The 20,472-nt window shown below is 38.5% G+C and overlaps 1 protein-coding gene across 1 annotated transcript in view; it reads left to right on the forward strand.

The window, feature by feature from the left end:
• The window catches only part of CUNH10orf53 (chromosome unknown C10orf53 homolog), a 35,487-nt gene extending 22,823 nt beyond the window's left edge, over nt 1-12,664 (forward strand). Inside the window, exons 2-3 of the mRNA XM_037143123.1 lie at nt 11,822-11,941; nt 12,600-12,664. Coding sequence (XP_036999018.1) covers nt 11,822-11,941; nt 12,600-12,664 — 185 coding nt within the window. The remainder of the gene's footprint in view (nt 1-11,821; nt 11,942-12,599) is intronic.
• Nucleotides 12,665-20,472: the final 7,808 nt, after the last annotated feature.

The raw sequence follows: 20,472 nt of genomic DNA on the forward strand, positions 1-20,472 counted from the left end.
ATATAAATGAAGTGGTATAGTATTTGCATTTCTCTGACTGATTTATTTCACTGAACATAATACCCTCTAGGTCCATCCATGCTGCCACAAATAGTAAGATTTCATTATTTTTTGTGGCTTATTAATATTTCATTGGAGATATGTACCACTTTTTCTTTATCCAATTGTCTGTTGATAGACACTTTGGTTGCTTCCAATAGCTTGGCTATTGTAAATAACATTGCAGTGGGAGCATAGGAGTGCATCCATTCTTTCTAATTAGTGTTTTGAGTTTCTTTAGATGTATTCCCAGAAATGGAATCACTGGGTCAAAAGGTAGTTCAATTTTTAATTTTTTGAGGAAACTTCATACTGTTTTCCACAGTGGCCACAACAATCTGTGTTCCCACCAACAGTGCACTAGGGTTTCTTGTTCTCCACATCCTTGCCAACACATGTCATTTGTGGATTTGTTGATAATAGCCACTCTGACAGGTGTGAGGTGATATCTCCTTGTGGTTTTAATTGATATTTATCTGATAATTAGTGATATTGAGCACCTTTTTATATGTCTATTGGCCATTTGTATATCCTCTTTGGAGAAGTGTCTATTCAGATCCTCTGCCCATTTTTAATTGGAGTGCTTGAGAGGGGGTTGGTGTTTAACAGTATAAGTTTTTTATAAATTTTGGATATTAATCCCTTATCTGATGTATCATTGGCTAATATGTTCTCTTATTTAGTGGCTTGTCTCTTGGCTTTTTTGAAGGTTTCTTTTGCTATACAAAAACTTTTTAGTTTGATGTAATATTATGTACTTATTTATTTATTTTGTTTTCCTTGCCCAAGAAGATATAACAGGGAAAAAAAAACATTGCTATGAGAAATGTGCAAGATTTTACTGTTCAAGTTTTCTTCTAGCATTTTCATGTTTTAGAGTCTTACATTACAGTCCTTAATCTATTTTGAGTTATTCATTTGTATGGTATAAGAAAGCTGTCTAGTTTTATTTTTTGCAAGTATCTGTCCAATTTTCCCAACATCATTCATTGATTAGACTACCTTTACCCTGTTGTATGTTCTTGCCTTCTTTGTCAAATATTAATGGGCCATATAAACATGGGTTTATTTGTGGGCTCTCTATTCTGTTCCATTGATATATATGTCTGTTTTTATGCCAGTGCCATGCTGTTTTGATTACTATGGACTTGTAGTATAGTTTTACATCAAGTAGTATGATAGCCTCACCTTTGTTTTTGTTTTTTTTTAATATATCTGAGGCCACTTTGGGATTTTGTGGTTCCAAAAAATGTTTGGATCATTTGTTCTAGTTCTGCAAAATATAGCATTGGTATTTTGATAGAGATTTCATTGAATCTACAGATTGCTTTAGGTAGGTAGTATACACATTTTAATAATGTTAATTCTGTCTATCCATGGAACATGGTATAAGCTTCCATCTGTTTGTATTTTATTTGATATTTTTCTTCATTACCTGGTAGTTTTCCAAGCAGAGGCCTTTTACATGCTTGGTTAAATTTATTTCTAAGTATTTTATTTTATTTTGTTTTGTTTTATTTTGGTGCAATTGTAAATGAAATTGTTTTCTTTTTAAACTTTATTTAATCTTTATTATATTTTTCAAATACCATTTAATCCTCTTATAATCCTATCCCCCCAGCAACCACCATATTATTGTCCATATCCATGAGTCCATTTTTCTTTTTGCTCAATCCTTCCACACCTTAACATCCCCCCCAATAGCTGTCATCCTGTTCTTCATCTATGATTTGTTTTCTTGGTTTAACTTTCTGATACTTCATTATCGGTATAGAAAAATGCAACTGAGGAATTCCAGCCAAGATGGACATGTAGGTAGATACACTTTGCCTCCACACACAACCAAAGAAGAAGAACAACAAATTAAAAAAAAAATCAGAACTGCCAGAAAGTTGTATGGAAGTCTGACAACCAAGGAGTTAAAGAAGAAACATTCATTCAGACAGGCAGGAGGGGCAGAAACAGGCAACCATGGCAGAGAGGGCTCATGGCAAGACGGTGGCTGGAGGACAAGGTGGTTTCACATTTGAGCGCAAATAAGTGGGAGGAACAACTGGGCAGCTGGACAGATCACTCAGCCCAGGGTTCTAGCATAGTGAAATAAAGCCCCAAAACTTCTGACTGAAAAAACCTCTGGGGTTTGTGGTGGGAAGAGAAACTCCCAACCTCAAAGGAGAGTTCATTGGAGAGACCCACAGGGTACTAGAATGTACACAAACCCACACACCTGGGAATCAGCACCACAAGGGCCCAATTTGCTTATAAGTAGCAGGAGAAGTGACTGAAAGCCAGACAAGAGCTGAGCAAGTAGCATTGTCCCCTTTTGGACCCTTCCCCTACATACAACACCACAAAGCAGTGGCACTCCTGGCAAATACCTAAGGCTCTGCCCCTTACTACATAACAGGAGTGCTGAAGCAAAAAAAAAAATTATATATATATATATATATATATATATATATATATATATCTGAATTGAATAAACAGATCAAAGCTCCAGAAAAAATACAATTAAGCAACGAAGAGATAGCCAACCTATCATATGCAGAGTTCAAAAACTGGTAATCAGGATGCTCATGGAAGTGGTTGAGTATGGTCGCAAAATAGAGGAAGAAGTGAAGGCTATGCAAGTGAAATAAAGGGACAGGTACAGGGAATGAACAGTGAAGGGAAGGAAATAGGGACTCAAATCAACCATTTGGAAAAGAAGAAAGAAGTAAACACTCAACCAGAACAGAATGAAGAAACATGAATTTAAAAAAAAAATGAAGAGTGACTTAGGAATCTATGGGACAAATTTAAACACTTCAAAGTCCAAATCATAGGGATGGCAGAAGGAGAACAACAGGAAGAAACTGAAAACTTATTTGAAAACATAATGAAGGAAGACTTCCCCAGTATACTAGAGGAAAGAGATTTCCAGGAAGTCCAGGAAGCTTGGAGAGTCCCAAAGAAATTGGACCTGAGGAGGAACACAGCCAGGCACATCATCATTAAGTTACCCAAGATAAAAGGTAAGGAGAGAGTCTTAAAAGCAGCAAGAGAAAAGGAGACAGTTACCTACAAAGGAGTTCCCATTAAGACTATCAGCTGATTTCTCAAAAGAAACCTTACAGGCAAGAAGGGGCTGAAAAGAAGTATTCTGTCATGAAAGGCAAGAACGTACATTGAAGATGACTCTATCCATCAAAGCTATCATTTAGAATGGAAGGGCAGATAAAGTGCTTCCAAGATAAGGTCAAGTTAAAGGAGTTCATCATCACCAAGCACTTATTATTTGAAATGTTAAAGGGGCTTATCTAAGAAAAAGAAGATAAAAATATAAACAGTAAAATGACAACAAACTCACAACTATCAGCAACCAAACCTAAAAAAAACAATTAAGCAAACAACTAGAACAGGAACAGAATCACAGAAATGGGGATCACATGGAGGGTTATCAGTGAGGGGGGGGGGAGAATTGGGGAAAAGGTGCAGAGAATAAGAAGCATAAATGGTAGGTACAAAGTAGACAGGGGGATGGATGTTAAGAATAGTATGGGAAATGGAGAAGCCCAAGAAATTATATGTATGACAAATGGACATGAACTAAGGTTGGGGAATGCTGGTGGGAAGGTGGATGCAGGGGAGAGGGGAATAAAGGGGAGAATAAATGGGAAAATTGTAATAGCATAATCAATAAAATAATTTTTAAAAGAAAAACAATGCAGCAGAAAGAAAGAAGGAGCTCCTACCCTTTGCAACAGCATGAATGGAACTGGAAAGCATTATGCTAAGCAAAATAAGCCAAGTGGTGAAAGAGAAATATCATATGATCTCACCTTTAACAGGAATCTAACCAACAAAACAGACGGACAAACAAGCAAAATATAACCAAAGACACTAAAATAGAGAACAGGCTGACAGTGACCAGAGGAAAGAGGGGAAGGAGTTTGGGGGGAAGAAGAAAAGGGTTTGAAGAAACTAGAATAAAGGACACACAGACAATAACAAGGTGGGTGGAGATGGGAGGAAGGTGGGGAGGGCAGAGGGGTGAGCTGGGATAGGGGTAAAGTGCAGAAAACTGTATTTGAACAACAATTACAATAAATAAATAATAAAAATTAAAAAATAAAATAAATGCAACTGATTTCTGAATATTAATTTTGTATCCTTTACTGGATTTATTTATCAATTTCTAGTAGTTATTTGGTGTTCTTAAGGTTCTCTGTATACTGTATCATGTCACCTGTAAATAGCTTTATTTCTTCCTTTCCAATTTGGATGTCTTTTATTTCTTCCTCTTGTCTGACTGCTGTGGATAAAACTTCCAGTACTATGTTGAATAAGAATGATGAAAGCAAACATTCCTGTCTTCTTCCTGATTCTAAGGGAACTTATTTTAGATTTTTCCCTTTGAGTATAATGTTAGCTGTAGGTTTGTCATATATGGTCTTTATTATGTTGAGTTATGTTCCCTCTATTCCCACTTTGCTAAGAGTTTTTATCATAAATGCATGCTGGATTTAATCAAATGCTATTTCTGACTCTAGTGATATGATGATGTGATTTTTATCTTTTCTTTTGTTTACATGGTATATCATGTTAGTTGATTTGCACATATTGTACAAACTTTTCATCCCAAGAAAAAACTTCACATTTTTTGGCATATAATTGTTTATAATATTTTCTTACAACCCTTGTATTTCTTTGATGTCAGTTGTTACTTCTCCTTTTTAATTTCTGGCTTTATTTACTTAGTTCCTTTCTTTTTTTCTTGGTGAGTGTGTTTAAATGTTTGTTTATCTTATTTATTTCAAAGAACCAGATCTTGGTTTCATTGAATTTTTGTATTTTTTTAGACTTTATTTTTGCTCCAATCTTTATTCCCTTTGTTCAATTCACTTTGGGATTTGTGTGTTTTTCTTTTTCTATTTCTTTGAGATTACATTGATTTGAGATTTTTCTAGTTTCTTGAGATAGGCCTATAATGCTATGAATTTCCCTATGAGGGTTGCTTTCACTGTGTCCTATATAGATTTGGGGTTGTTGTGTTCTCAATTTCATTTGTTTCAAGATATCTTTTGATTTTTTTCTTGATCTCATTGGTAACTCATTCATTGTTTAGCAACATGTTACATAGCTTCCATGTGTTTGTGTGTTTTTCAATTTTTTTCTTGTAATTGATTTCCAGTTTCTTACCATTATGGTCAAAGAAGATGCTTGATATGTCAATCCTCTTAAATTTACTGCAACTTTTTTTGTGTCCTAACATGTGGTCTATCCTCAAAAATGTTCCATGTGTATTTGAAAAGAATATATATTCTGCTGCTTTGGGATGAAATGCTCTGAAAATATAAATTAAGTCTATTTGATTTGTTATGTCATTTAAGGCTGCTGTTTCCTTGTTGATTTCCTGCCTGGAATATCTCTCCATTGATGTAAGCAGTGTGTTAAACCCCCCTACTAAGACTGTATTACTATTGATCTCTAAGGGAGTAGGGATTCTTAACTGTTTTGTTCTCTGCTGTGTCCCAGTGTCTGGAACTGCCTGGTATATCTTAGGGACCAATAAATATTTATTAAAATGGACCTACATGGAGCCAAATGCTAGAACCTGAGGAGGTGAGACTGCAGAGAAGGAAGAAAAATAGAACCAGGCAGACAGCAGGACATTGGTAATGGTCCCTCAGAGGGGTGCAGAGATAAGAGAGAACCTGAAGGCAAAGGAAGCAAATGAAATGAGAATTTCCAGGCACCAAAAGAAAATAGGCATCACACCGTTAAGTAGGAGCTATCTTTTAAAAGAGATGAATTTAATGTTGATGAAGAACCTAGAAAAAAAAGTGTTCTCAAAGTCTTACGGTGGGAGGGTAAACTGGCACAGTAACTTTGGAGGGCAACTTGTCAGTGTCTTAAAATTTAATTGTATGTTGTAGAATCCAGCTATGCCATTTCTCAATTGTTCACACACACACCTACACACACACACACAGACTTGGAAATGTACATGGAGACTCTTCCTCTACATTTCTTGGTTATACTGAAAAACTAGAAACAACCAGAAAAAGAAAATGGCTGATAAATTACAGTATATCTTTCACATGAAATGCGATGCAGCAGCGCTATGTATATTGATAGGGCTGGATTATCATGACATGGTGTTGAGGGAATAAAGTGTGTTCCTGAATTTTATGCACACTGTGATCCCACTTACACTGAAAATGACAAAGGGAAGGGAGGAGGAATAATTATGAGTGATTTAAATTTTTTTGTTAATTTCTATAATTTTTAATGATTTTTAAAAATATTTTATTTATTTATGTTTAAAGGGGAAGGGAAGGAAAAAGGGAGAGAAACATCAGTTGCCTCTCGTGTGTCCCTTGCTGGGAACTGGCCTGTAACCCAGACATGTGCTCTGACTGGAAATCAAACCATGATTCTCTGGCTCATAGGCCCGTGCTCAGTCCACTGAGCAACAGCCAGGGCAAGGATTTTTTATAAGTGGAAACTAATCAACAAAACAAACAAGAAAGCAAAATATAAACAGAGATATTGAATTAAAGAACAAACCTACAGTAACCAGAGGGGCCAGGGGGCAGATAATGTGGGAAATAAGGGGAGCAGTTGTTAAGGAACATGTATAAAGAACACATGGACAAAGCCAAAGGCAGGTAGAATCAAGAATGGGAGGTAGAGATGGACAGTGAGGTAGGGAGAGGTGGAGGGAATGTGTAGAAAACTGTACTTAAACAACAATAAAAATTTTTAACTAAAAATATCATGGGTCTACATTGCATTTATTATCCGATAAATTTTTAGAGTAAATGTTTTAAAGCAATGGAGATGGGTCAGAGCAACCATCTCCTGAGGTGTAAGGGAGAACTGTGTGAGCCCTCAACTGTGCTGATGGTTCTTCACCTCTGAGCACACAGGTTCAGGGAAAGGCAGGCTGTAAGTGCAGGAGGTAAAGGAGGAAGCAAAGAGCATAGTAAACTCCTCCCACCATAGAGGAGGAAAGGAATATTTTGAGATCAAGGGGAGAATTTTTATGGTTGAAGGAGTCTTGAGTAATCAGTAGGTGGTTGATTTTTAAAGTTAGCCTTGTATATTCCTGAATAATAATTCATATTATACTGGCAGCCAACATTTACTGAGGGCTCATGACAAATGCCTGAGTGTTAAGAGAAGCAAAGCAGGGAACATATGCTCTACCCTCTCTGTCCCACACTTCCATACTACTGTAGACCAAATAATATCATCACACCAAACAGAAAGTGGTGCATTTTCAGATACATCTCATCTTTAAAAACCTGCATCTGACTTCTGTGGGGTTTTTTAAACCATAGCTCTTTATCATTTCCTAAAGCCATGCTGTTTTTGGAAATATTTTAATCTCTCCTGAATTTACTATGCCTCAAGCAATCTAAACATTTTTGTTTTTTTCTTCATTATCCATGAATTACAGTTGCTCAGCAAAAATGTCTCTACTGTGTCCTCAATGCTGATTAAACTAAACTAATGCTTAACAAAAAGTTCTAAGTAATTCCCCTGGCCATGTTGTTCCTGACCTCCTGTAACTTAAGTCTGCCAAATGACCCACAAAAGGGAATTAGAAGGGATGGAAACTGACCGATAAGAGTAGAGTCTGCCTTATTCAGTTAGGATGCTCTGTTTGACAGTCTCCATACCTAGCTGTGCATTAGCTACATACATTAATGGTTACCGCCTTACACCTGTGCAAAGTAGAAAAGGAGAAGGTGCTTGCCTGTCTGCTTTGACTTCCTAACCAGCACCATTTAAATCATTCACAGATGGTGCACATTTCTCCTAGCACTGAGAAGATGGAGGCTTACCTGTGTCTCTTCAGTTTACCCAAATCCCACTTGAAAAATGAGGTGCCACTTCAAAGAAGCAGGCATTCTGTGGGTGGCCTTACAGCTTCTGGTTGATTTATGCTGGAGTTTAGCCACTGCCTTTGCAAAGACTTTGTTGCATAGAGTATATTTATCTGACCTTTCTTTGAAGAGACAATCCTATGGCAGCTCATAGGAACAAATGGGTAATCCATGTAGAGACGTTGGCATTTGGATGAGCTGCAGGAATTCCGGTGTTTCTTCAAATTTGATCCCTTAAGCCTGCACTGGCCACCCTACTGCTGGGCTCAACACATCCTCAGCTGATGAGAAGGGATGGGCATCCTGAGGGTGATATTTGATCTAGAATTTGAGGTGGCTTATCACTTTAATAAGAATCAGACTTAGATCACTCAGGGTCCAAAGGTGTCATTGGAGGTGCCCAATGATGTTATGAGCTTGTTTATTTAATGAGCTTTATTAACAGCTGGCACCTAGAGAGACAAGGGAGTGTTGTAGTCGGTGAGGAAGACAGATATGCTTAAAGGCCCCAAGAGCCCATGTTTTGCAAAGGCAAAGTGAGAAACACTTCCTCTTAAGGGAACAAATAACTCCTCTTTCATCTTGTTGGGTTTCAATGGTTCAGGCAGACCCCCATTTTTGGCACCCCTACTTCCATGAGGCAAATTGACTATTTGATGGACCTAATCTAATTTTTTTAGGTATACCTTGCTATGAAAGAGTCCTGCTATTCTCATAAAACAAATACGAAACTCACATGCTGCATGAGGCTTGATCAGATGGGGCCCTGAAGGAAAGGGTCAGGGCAAATATATGGCACATACCTTCCTGGAGTCTCCTCCTACAGAGCCCTGCCTCACTTACACTGCATTCACTGTGACCAGCCCCAGACAGTATCTGCACCCTCCCCTCCAGAGATCTCTAGGGGGCCTTACCATCTAGCCCCCAGAGATGGGGTGTAAAGGGAGAGTAGAGAAGCTGTTTCAGTAATGATTTTTTTCTACCATATTAAACTACATTTCCCAGGAACATCTTCAGACAAGGATATCCAAGGTCATGGAAGCTGAATTGCCTCCTCTCTACCCACTTAAAGCTTTCCCCCTTCTAGCTACACCTCCCCTCTCTGGAGAGGGTGCTGTTTGGGGATAAAATGGTTCCTAGAAATTCCTGCCTGTAGAGATTTATGCTTCCTAGGTGAACCATGGGCCACTCCAAACTGGGTGGTCTGCTTCATTTAAACAAGTCATCTGTCCATGCCCAGTGCTTTTCTCCAAAGATGTCTAAGAACAAAACATTTAAATGGAATACAACAACATAAATTTGTCAAAGGAAAAGACGTAGAGACTGGTGTTAGCTGACGTAAGTAAAGTCAATTAGGGCCACCACTGGGTGCCCAAGGAGTGCTATCTTGTTAATGGAGATCCTTGCTGAGTTACTTTCTGAAGTTTCTTTCCAGAAGTGAAATTAAAATCACGCAATTAAAATGTTCACAGTTGGGGTTTGATGTTCTTAAACTGATTGAAAGATGAAGTGGACATGCCAACATTTTGGAAAAGCAATTGTCTCTGTAATTAAATGCAATTAACTGATAACCATTTGCTTTTCTCCACATAAAACTGATTGAAATGCTAAAAAATTTTAAAAACATGTCCACATCTGATTTCTCTTTCCATCCTAACCAAAAATTATATCAATACATTAAAACTGCCTAGGGAGGTGATTTAGCACATCAACTGTACAACCAATATTAGAGGTGAACACATCAAAAAAATTGGACAGAAATAAGTTGAAAAAAGGAGAGCTCCAAGCTGCTCAGTGCACATAATTTCTCCTAAGCCCATATACTCTCGCATTTTTCTAATAGAAAATAAGCCTAACAATTTTTCTGTAGCTGATCTCCAAGAGAGGAGCCATAGAATGTGATAACCAAAATGCAGTTTTCAAATGTGAGAATAAAAGTTGAGTTCACTCTAAGAAGACAAGCAACCCAACTAAAAAATGGGCAAAGGACTTGAACAGACATTTCTACAAGGAGGACATACAGAGGATCCAGAGACATATGAAAAGATGTTCAGTATCACTAGCTATCAGAGAGATGCAAATGAAAATCACAATGAGATACCACTTCACACTAGTCAGAATGGCCATCATAAGCAAAGCAACAAACAAGTGTTGAAGAAGATGTGGAGAAAAGGGAACCTTAGTTCACTGTTGGTGGACATGCAGACTGGTGTAGCCACTGTGGAAAACAGCATATTTTCTCAAAAAACGAAAAATGAAACTGCCTTTTGACCCAGCAATTCCATGGCTGGGATTTTATCCTAAGAACCCTGAAATACCAATCTAAAAGAACCTATGTACCCTAGTGTTCATAGCAGCACAATTCACAATAGCCAAGTGCTGAGAGCAACCTAAGGGCCCATCAGTAAATGAGTGACTCAAAAAACTGTGGTACATTTACACAATGGAATGCTGTGCAGCAAAAAGAAAGAAGGAGCTCCTACCCTTAGCGACAGCATGGATGCAACTGAAGAGCATCATGCTAAGTGAAATAAGCCAGGTGGTGAAAGACAAATACCATGTGATCTCACCTTTAAGTGGAACCTAATCAACAAGACAAACAAGCCAGCAAAATATAACCAGAGTCATCGAAATTGAGAACAGGCTGACACTGACCAGAGGGGAGGTGGGAGTGGATAATGGAGAGAAGGGTTTTCAGGAACAACTATAAAGGACACATGGACAAAACCAAGGGGATTTGTAGAAGCAAGGAAGGGAGGTGGGTTTGGCTGGGGTGGGAGTGGAGAGGTGGGGGGGTAAATGCAGACAACTGTAATTGAACAACAATAAAATAATTTTTTTTAAAGTTGAGTTCATTATCTTTCTTAAAAACATTTTTTTATAATTATAGAAATGTCTGGAAAAGGATAAAAGGATAAAGAGGACAAACTGTTATAATCACCACAGGGAGATAATCACTGAGCATTTTCTTTCTTTTCTATTACACATACATATTTTAATTGATATTGAATATATATTTTATCTGTAGTCTGATTTTTGCTCATTATATTTTTCTTGCTATTTAAAATTCATAAATGCTTTTTGAAATATCCAAATAAAATCTCATCATATGGACTGACTACTATTTACTTGATCATCCTCTTGGTATTGGGCATATACGTTATTCACAGTATTTTTCTATTACAAAACTACAGAATGAAATACCTTATTCTAAAAAAAATCTGCCTAGATTTTAGATTTTTTCCTTAGGAAGCTTTCTTATAAGTGCAATTTCCTGGGACAGATATTAGAATTATTTTAATTCTAATTTTTTGAGGCTTCTAAGAGTATTTTCAGGTACTGTCAAATTGCCCTCCAGAAAGGTGACCAATTTATATTTTCATCAGCAAGGTAAGAAGTTACCCTGTTGCCCAAATTCCCTACAATACTGAACATTGTCTCTACAAGAAAAATGTAAAACTCTTCCCAGAGAAAGCTCAAATTTTCACAGATCATATGGGTCTGGAGCAAATTGAAACCAATCTTGAAATGCTAGGTCTCTGGTTATGCTTCTCATCAAGAGTGAGGGCACACTGAGACCAGGTGCCCACCAGGGCAGTTGAATTACTGTCATGAGCAACTGGAGAGCAGTACAGCTGCTGTCATCCATAAGGACATCTGCATATAATATTAATATAGAGCCTTTGAAAGTTATAGCAGGAAGACTCTATATAAGTTGCTATAAAAGTTGCTATAACTTTTAAAGCCATACAAACAAGAGTGTTAAACTGCGAACTTAAAAGTAGGTGTGTAAATATTTTTTATCTGTATTACTTGGAAAATAAAATAACAACCACATAAAATAAAATTTAAAAAAATATAGAGTCTGCTCCACTGTCACTCATATCCCTTTCTATCTTTTCCAGCTGTGCTGGCTGACGATGGACATGAGGTCATTCTAGAGAAGATAGAAGACTGGAATGTGGTAGAACTCAAAGTGAATGGAGAAGTTGTCTTCTACTGCAACATCAAAGACTTGGAATTTGGTAGAGCCTTCCTACCTTGATTTTGCTTTCTCTCAAGTGTCCTCTGTTTCTAGTTGAAGGGGTCAGTGTGTCATGCCCAGATTCCAACTGGGTCTCTTTCTGAGTCTTATATTCTTACTTAAAGCCCTGTGTTTTGCAACATGTGAATGGGCCCATCCTAAAATACACACAGTAAAGTACTTAATGCTCTAGGCTTCTTCTCAAAACACTGGGAACAGAAAAGGGACAGAAAATGAAGTTTGAGTTCTAGACTTCAAATGATATGACAGGAATTTAGGGATAATAGGTTTGGAGAGGTTTTGCATTTTAATGTGTTTTATTATTGGCTGCCTTCAAAACAGTTTTCGTTTCATTTGATTACCCCATCTAGCTTCATAAGACAGAGTTGGTATTCCAGTAGTATATGGTGCCATCTGCAACATTCTAAGGATTTCTTTGCCCTGGTGAGTTGCTGACCTAGCAGGCTGGCACCAGGCATGCCTCACTCTGCTCAGAAGTAAAGCTTTTGCAATCTACTAATACTCTATTAAAGGCTAGTTAATCATTAACATGCCTGTGCTCTTTGAAAACACTCGCCCAAGTGGAAGCCATATGTGTCTTATTTGGCATTAAATTGTATGTAAAGCTGGCCACAAGAAAATTTTGTTTATTTCCCTAGGAGGTGATGGTAAACTAGACCCTCTGTGCCAACAGGCCAGAGTAGCTGTGCTAAATGCCTACTGATCTCCTCGTTGGAACAGGCATCTCAAGTCAAGAGAACAGCATCTGCCTCCATGCTTCAGTGGTGCAAACAAAGCAGGCTCCACAGTCAGAACAAGGCAACACCAGTCTGTCCTTCAGCTTACACAGGATAGAATTTTTCACTCAACAGCAAGAAAATGGGACCCACAGAAACAATACAACTTCATCATTTGCAGTTTCTTTCCTCCTAAATCCATAGGGAGGGCCCTCCAATATCAGGTACATGTTGAGCTGAAGGAAATAATAAAGTGCAACCTAATAACAAAGCTCCATCTCTTATTAATAACTCATAGCTGCCAGAAGCAACTGAGATTCCATTTTATTGTCAGCAAAGAGCTACGAACAGGTAAAATTGAAGATGAGCAGGAAGGAAAAATAGTGGCTTTTAAAAAACTGAACCAAAAGAACCTATGCACCCCAATGTTCATAGCAGCACAATTTACAATAGCCAAATGCTGGAAGCAACCTAGGTGCCCATCAGTAAATGAATGGATCAAAAAACCATGGTACATTTACACAATGGAATTCTACACAGCAGAAAGAAAGAAGGAGCTCCTACCTTTGGCAACAGCATGGATGGAACTGGAAAGCATTGTGCTAAGCGAAATAAGCCAGGCAGTGAAAAACAAATACCATATGATCTCACCTTTAACAGGAACCTAATCAACAAAACAAACAAACAAGCAAAATATAACCAAAGATGCTGAAATAGAGAACAGGCTGACAGTGACCAGAAGGGAGGGAATTTCAGGGGAAAAGGGGAAGTGTTTAAAGGAACAGGTATAAAGGACACATGGAATTCTATGCAGAAGAGAGAAAGAAGGAGCTACTACCCTTTGCAACAACATGGATGGAACTGGAAAGCATTATGCTGAGTGAAATAGGCCAGGCATTGAAAGACAAATACCATATGATCTCACCTTTAACAGGAAGCTAAACAACAAAACAAACAAGCAAGCAGAATAAAAACAAAAACACTGAAATAGAGGGCAAGGGGACAGTGGCCAGAGGGAAGAGGGAAGGGAATTTAAGGGGAAAAATGGGGAGGGATTTTGAGGAACAAGTATGAAAGACACAGGATGAGGACTGGGGGGGGAATGGGAGGGAGGTGGGGAGACGGGGCAGGGGGGGCTGGGATGGGAGAAATAGACAAAAAACTGTACTTGAAAAATAACTAAATAAAATTTTAAAAAATAATTGTGAAAAATACAGTATGAATATGGTTTACGCAAGTCTATGGAATTTCAGTCAGTAGATCTATTGCCAAAGAAAATGCTTTCACTGTAAGGTAAAATAAAATAAGTAAAATGGTGAAAAAAAAGAAAAAGGACACATGGACAAAAACTAGGGGTGTGGAAACGAAAGGGAGGTGGGGAGGGATGGGTGGGTGGGCTGGGATGGGAGTAAAAGACAGAAAACTGTACTTGAACAGCTATTAAAATAAAATGAAAAGAATAAATAAAAATTAAAGCAAAGAAAAACTGAACCAAAGTTAATGTCAGTATTTGGAAATCTGGCTAATCTACAGGTTTATTTCTTGTTCCCAATGGAATCTATTTAAAATACTAATAGACAATTACCTGAATTCAAATAATCAGGTATCCTTTTTGAAAACAAGAAAATTGTCTGTCTTATTTTGCATTGGCAAGTTCAACAGTCTGTTCTGAAAGAGGCCCAAAAGAGGCCAGGGTAGAAGGGTCAGGTGTCTCTCTTGTCCCTCTGAAGGCAAAGACATGGAGTTAAAGAAAGGTTTTAGTTATGGTCAGTGTAAAACCCAGCCATGTCAAAATGATGCTCTTTTTACTTCCAGGTCTATGTACCACACTACAGCATATATTCTTCACTATACAGTAAAAAGAGAGGAGAAATGCAGATATTAATGTAATGACAGGAAATGTGAGATTGTGGGAAGAAAGCATCACACCTTTGAGACGAAAGATGCATGGAAGACTCAGCTAGTGTTAAAAGAAGGGCTTTCAAAGTTTCACAAGGTGGCTACTGGCTCTGAGCTTGTACCCCTCAGGGGAGTGACAACCCTACTTCCTGTGGCTTTCCAGAACCTGGGGAACTATCCTTTCCATTGCTGCAGGCAGCCTCAGACCCCCTGCCTCCTCCCCAAACTTGAAAGGAATCTAGAACTCGATGAAAACACTGTATAAGTTCTTTCTCACACATGATAAAATAGGGATATAATTTTCATTTTCAGCACAAACTTCACTTATCAGATTTCAATCAGAGACAATGAATAACTTAGGATGGTTTGGAAATATTGAATCATCCTTACTGGGAACCTGAGGCTAAAAAAATTATCCTCCCTGGTGTATGGTGCCAGTTTTCACACATCTTTAGCAACCCGAGAATTAATCTCTTTTTCTCAAACGCCAGTAAGTTATCAATGTAGCCTTCTATCTTTGTCTTCATATAAACATTTACTACAAAAGAAATATATTTTTATTACAGTAAATTGGAAAAATAAGGTAAGAATAAAGTATAAATTTGATAACATTTTGCTATATTTCAATTTGGGTTTTTCTATTTACTATATCTAAATATATCTAAAGAGATAAACATGTAGAAGTTCATATCACCAATTTTGGATCATGTTGTATGTACCCAATTATCTTTTCTTTAATAATTTTATTTAGTTATTTTTCAAGTACAGTTTTTTGTCTATTTCTCCCATCCCAGCCCCCCCTGCCCCGTCTCCCCACCTCCCTCCCATTCCCCCCCAGTCCTCATCCTGTGTCTTTCATACTTGTTCCTCAAAATCCCTCCCCATTTTTCCCCTTAAATTCCCTTCCCTCTGGCCACTGTCCCCTTGTCCTCTATTTCAGTGTTTTTGTTTTTATTCTGCTTGCTTGTTTGTTTTGTTGTTTAGCTTCCTGTTAAAGGTGAGATCATATGGTATTTGTCTTTCAATGCCTGGCCTATTTCACTCAGCATAATGCTTTCCAGTTCCATCCATGTTGTTGCAAAGGGTAGTAGCTCCTTCTTTCTCTCTTCTGCATAGAATTCCATTGTGTATATATACCAATTATCTTTTTTTAACTTAATATTTTTATGTTGAGCTTTTTACTGTGACTAAGAATTCTATCTTATATCAGAAAATTTTTTCCTGTTTTAACAGTGATTCCTACTTTCACTGCCAAAACTTTATCTGCTGAGAAATAAAATTGCAAGCTTTCCCATCTGCACTTGGTACTATAACTTCAGCTCCAAAGGCAGTGAGCCCTCCTTAGACTCTCGGACATGAATGTTGAACTGGCAAAAGCACTTCCCATGGCAGCCGACCTGCCCTCCTTCTGCACAGACCCCCTCAGCCTGCATTTGTGCCCTCAGAGAAGCTTCCCACTTCCACCAGGGCCTACTCTTCTACCCTCCATGAACAGAGCGGGACAGATAAGATGAGATTGCACATGGATTCTAAGAAAGATCAGAGTGCATAACACTTCTGGTAGATGCTGTATTCAGGACATGGTGTTCCAGGTTAAATCAAAGTTAAACAGTATATGAATATAAATACTTATTACTTCAAAAAGTTACAGGGTTACCTTAGGGAGGGGGCTTAGAGAGGTGGGTGGGATGGGTAAAGGAAGGAGGCCTTCAGGACTCTCATTTCTTCCATACTGTATGTGTTTTCAGTCATGGAATTCATTTTTACTTGCATTGGGGTGGTATTTTTCAAATAAACATTTAAAATAAAATCAATTAAGCCTAGAACAAAACTGGAATTTGACTTTGAGATTATCTGTCTATATGACCTAACCCTTCTCTGTCATAGAGTAGGAAGAGCTTTCTCTTTGAAAATGCAAAATATAACCAGAGACATTGAAATAAAGAACAGAGTGATAGTAACCAGAAAGGAGGGGGGCAGGGATAATGAAAAAAAGGGGAAGGGTCATCAAGGAAAATACATAGAAGACACATGGACAAAACCAAAGGGGGTAGTATAGGGGACAGCAGGTGGGAGTGGGTGGGGCAGGGGAGGGGTTGGGGGGAAATGGAGACAACCATTCTTATAACAACTGTTCTCTATAACAGCTGTTCTTATACAACAGTTATAAGGACAACTGTTCTTATAACAATTGTTCTTTAACAACAATTTTTTTAAAAAAGAAATTTGTAAATAAATAAGGTAATAATTTCTGAGTCTAAAGAAATGTACCACTTCTGGTCAATATGGTGGTATAGGCAGACATAGCTCACCTTCTCACACAGCCACATCAAAATTACAACTGAGACATAGAAAAACCATCACTCAGAACCATCAGAAATTGAGTTGAATGGGAGTCTGACAACTCTGGAATTAAAGAAACCACATCCATACAGACTGGTAGGAAAGGCACGGATGTGGAATAGGCTGGTCCCATGCCCGCATGTGATGGATAAAAATTCAGGAGGGATATTTCAGAAGCAAGAAATTCCAGCCACACACCAGTCCCCCCAGGCCAGGGTTTCAGTGCCAGGAAGATAAGTCTATACAACTTCTGGCTGCAAAAACAGCAGGGATTGAATCAGTGGAAGAAAATTCTGGAACCCCAAGTAGTTCCTCTTAAAGAACCCACATATAGACTTATCTGCTCAGACTCACTTCTTCTGAGCTCCAGCACCAGGGTAGCAGCTTGAAAGGCACCAGTATCATACTGGGAGAAACCAAAGTGTTTGGCATGAAGGTGACTAGAAGTCATTGACACTTTTCTAAACCCTCCCCTTACAGAGCAAAAGAGCCAGCAAGCTGGTACCATATCTAAGTCTCCATCAACCTGGCTACTACTGTTTGACCTGCCCTGGGGATCCCCAGAGACTCTATCCCACCAAACTTACCAATGACACAAACTGCATTTCCATATGAATGGCTGGTCTTAGCTCATAGTGCACAACTTCCTAAATCCTCTCAAACAAGTAACAGCTGGCCTCAGTGAGCCTCAGGCCCAGAACTAGCAGCATCAGCCCAGATTGACAGTTTAGCTTTGCTTGGGAATCCCCAAGCCCAGCCCAAGTAGCAGCCATCTCAGATTGCTTTATAGCTCAGGCAAGGTAGCTCTGGGAAACAGATGGGGCCTGACCTTGACCTGCACCACCCAGGAAATGCCAGGGCCAGCGCACCCAGTGGACAGCTACAGACCATATCCTAGCACCATCACCTTGACCATGGAGCGTAGAGGTTGGTGTTAAGTGGTCACAGCCAATACTTGTAGCTAACTGGCGTAGATAGATCTCTCCCATTGATCTGTCAACAGTGCTCAAGTCTCAACTACAAGAGGAGGGTATATTTAGCCCACATGAAGGGCATACCTCAAGTACCCAGCTTGAGTGATAGGGGAGGCTGTGCCACTAGACCCTACAAGACACCTACTTTATTAGGCCTCACTACCAAGACACAGAGTCAAAGCAGCTCTACCTAAAACATAGAAACAAACACAGGGAGGCTACCAAAATGAAGAGACAAAGAAACATGGCCCAGATAAAGGAACAGATCAAAACTCCACAAACAGAACTAAACAAAATGGAACTCAGCAATCTATTAGATGCAGAGTTCAAAACACTGTTTATAAGGATTCTCAAGGAACTCAGTGAGGACCTCAGCAGCATAAGAAAGATCTAGTCAGAAATGAAGGATACACTAATTGAAATAAAGAACAATTTACCAGGAAACAACAGTAGAGTGGATGAAGCTGAGAATCAAATCAATGATTTGGAATATAAGGAAGCAAAAAACAACCAATCAGAACAACAAGAAAAAAGAATACAAAAAACTAAGGCTAGTATAAGCAGTTCCTGGGACAACTTTAAGAGGTCCATCCAATAGTCACATCATAGGGGTGCCAGAAGGAGAAGAGAAAGAGCAAGGACGTGGAAGTCTATTTGAAAAAATAATGAAAGAAAACATCGCTGATTTGATGAAAGAAAGAGGCATGCAAGTTCAGGAAGCACAGAGAGTTCCAAACAAGATGGATGAAAAGAGGCCCACTCCACAACATATCATAATTAAAATGCCAAAGGTTAAACATAAAGAGAGAATCTTAAAAGCAGCAAGAGAAAAGAAGTTAATTACCTACAGGGGAGTGCCCATAGACTGTCAGCTGATTTCTCAAAAGAAACTTTGCAGGCTAGAAGAAATTGGAAAGAAATATTGGAAGTCATGAAAAGCAGGGACCTATAACCAAGATTGCTCTATCCAGCTATCATTCAGAGTCAAAAGGCAGATGAAGAGGTTCCCAGACAAGAAAAAACTAGAGTTCATCATCACCAAAGCTTTTTATATGAAATATTAAATGGACTTATTTGACAAAAATTATATTAAAAATATGAATAATAAATGGTGAAAATACTTATCTATCAACAATTGAATTTAAAAAAACTAACCAAATAAGAACAGAGACAGAATCATGGATATAGACATTTTTTAAATATATATTTTATTGATTATGCTATTACAGTTGTCTCATTTCCCCCCTTTATTCTCCTTTGCTCTGCACACCCCCTCCCACCTGCATTCACCTCTTTTAGTTCATGTCCATGAGTCATACATATAAGTTCTCTAGCTTCTACATTTCCTATACTATTCTTACCCACCCACTGCCTATTTTCTACCTACCATTTATTCTACTTACTCTCTGTACGTTTTCCCCCTCTTTCTCCTTCTCTCTCCCCAACTGATAACCCTCCATGTGATCTCCATTTCTGTGATTCTGTTTCTGTTCTAGTTATTTGCTTAGTTTGTTTTTGTTTTAGGTATGGTTGTTAAGAACTGTGAGTTTCTTGTCATTTTACTGTTCATAACTTTTATCTTTTTTTCTTAGATAAGTCCCTTTGACATTTCAGGTAATAAGAGCTGGGTGATGATGAACTTCTTTAACTTGACCTTATCTGGGAAGCACTTTGTCTGCTCTTCTATTATAAATGAAAGCTTTTCGGGATAGAGTAATCTTGGATGTAGGTCCTTGCCTTTCATGGCTTGGAATACTTCTTTCTAGCCCCTTCTTGCCTGCATGGTTTCTTTTGAGAAATCAGCTGACAGTCTGATGGGAACTCCTTTGTAGGTGACTGTCCCCTTATCTCTTGCTGCTTCTAGGATTCTCTCCTTCATTTTAATCTTGGGTAACGTGATTATGATGTGCCTTGGTGTGTTCCTCCTTGGGTCCAACTTCTTTGGAACTCTGAGCTTCCTGGGCTTCCTGGAAGTTTATTTCCTTTGCCAGATTGGAGAGGTTCTTCATTATTTGTTCAAATACATTTTCCATTTCTTGCTCTTTCTCTTCTCCTTCTGGCACCCTTATGATTCAGATGTAAGAATGTTTAAAGATGTTCTGGAGGTTCCTGAAGCTCTCCTCATTTTTTTGAATTCTTGTTTCTCCATATTTTTCTGTTTGTTTGTTTCTTTCTTCCTTCTGATCCACTCCATTGATTTGAGTCCAGTTCTCTTTCCATCACTATTGGATCCCTGTGCACTTTCCTTCATTTCACTTAGTGTAGCCTTCATTTGTTCATCTAATTTGAGACTAAATTCAACCAATTCTGAGCATCCTGATTACCAGTGTTTTGAACTGTGCATCTGATAGGTTGGCTATCTGTTGGTTGCTTAAAAGTATTGGCTCTGGGGCTTTGATTTGTTCTTCTGATTGAGTCATTTTTGGTCAGGCCATGCCTGTTATATGTGAATGCCAAAGCTTTACGTATTCACCAGGATGGGGCAGCCAATGTCACTGGGTTGTGATGCTATACGTTGGGGCAGGGTCAGAGGGGAGGGCAATGGCACTTGTTCCATGCTTTCTCAGATTTTGGTCCCC

Source organism: Artibeus jamaicensis, unplaced genomic scaffold (assembly GCF_021234435.1).
Source record: "Artibeus jamaicensis isolate MK-2021 breed Jamaican fruit bat unplaced genomic scaffold, CSHL_Jam_final contig_468, whole genome shotgun sequence".
NCBI lineage: Eukaryota > Metazoa > Chordata > Mammalia > Chiroptera > Phyllostomidae > Artibeus > Artibeus jamaicensis.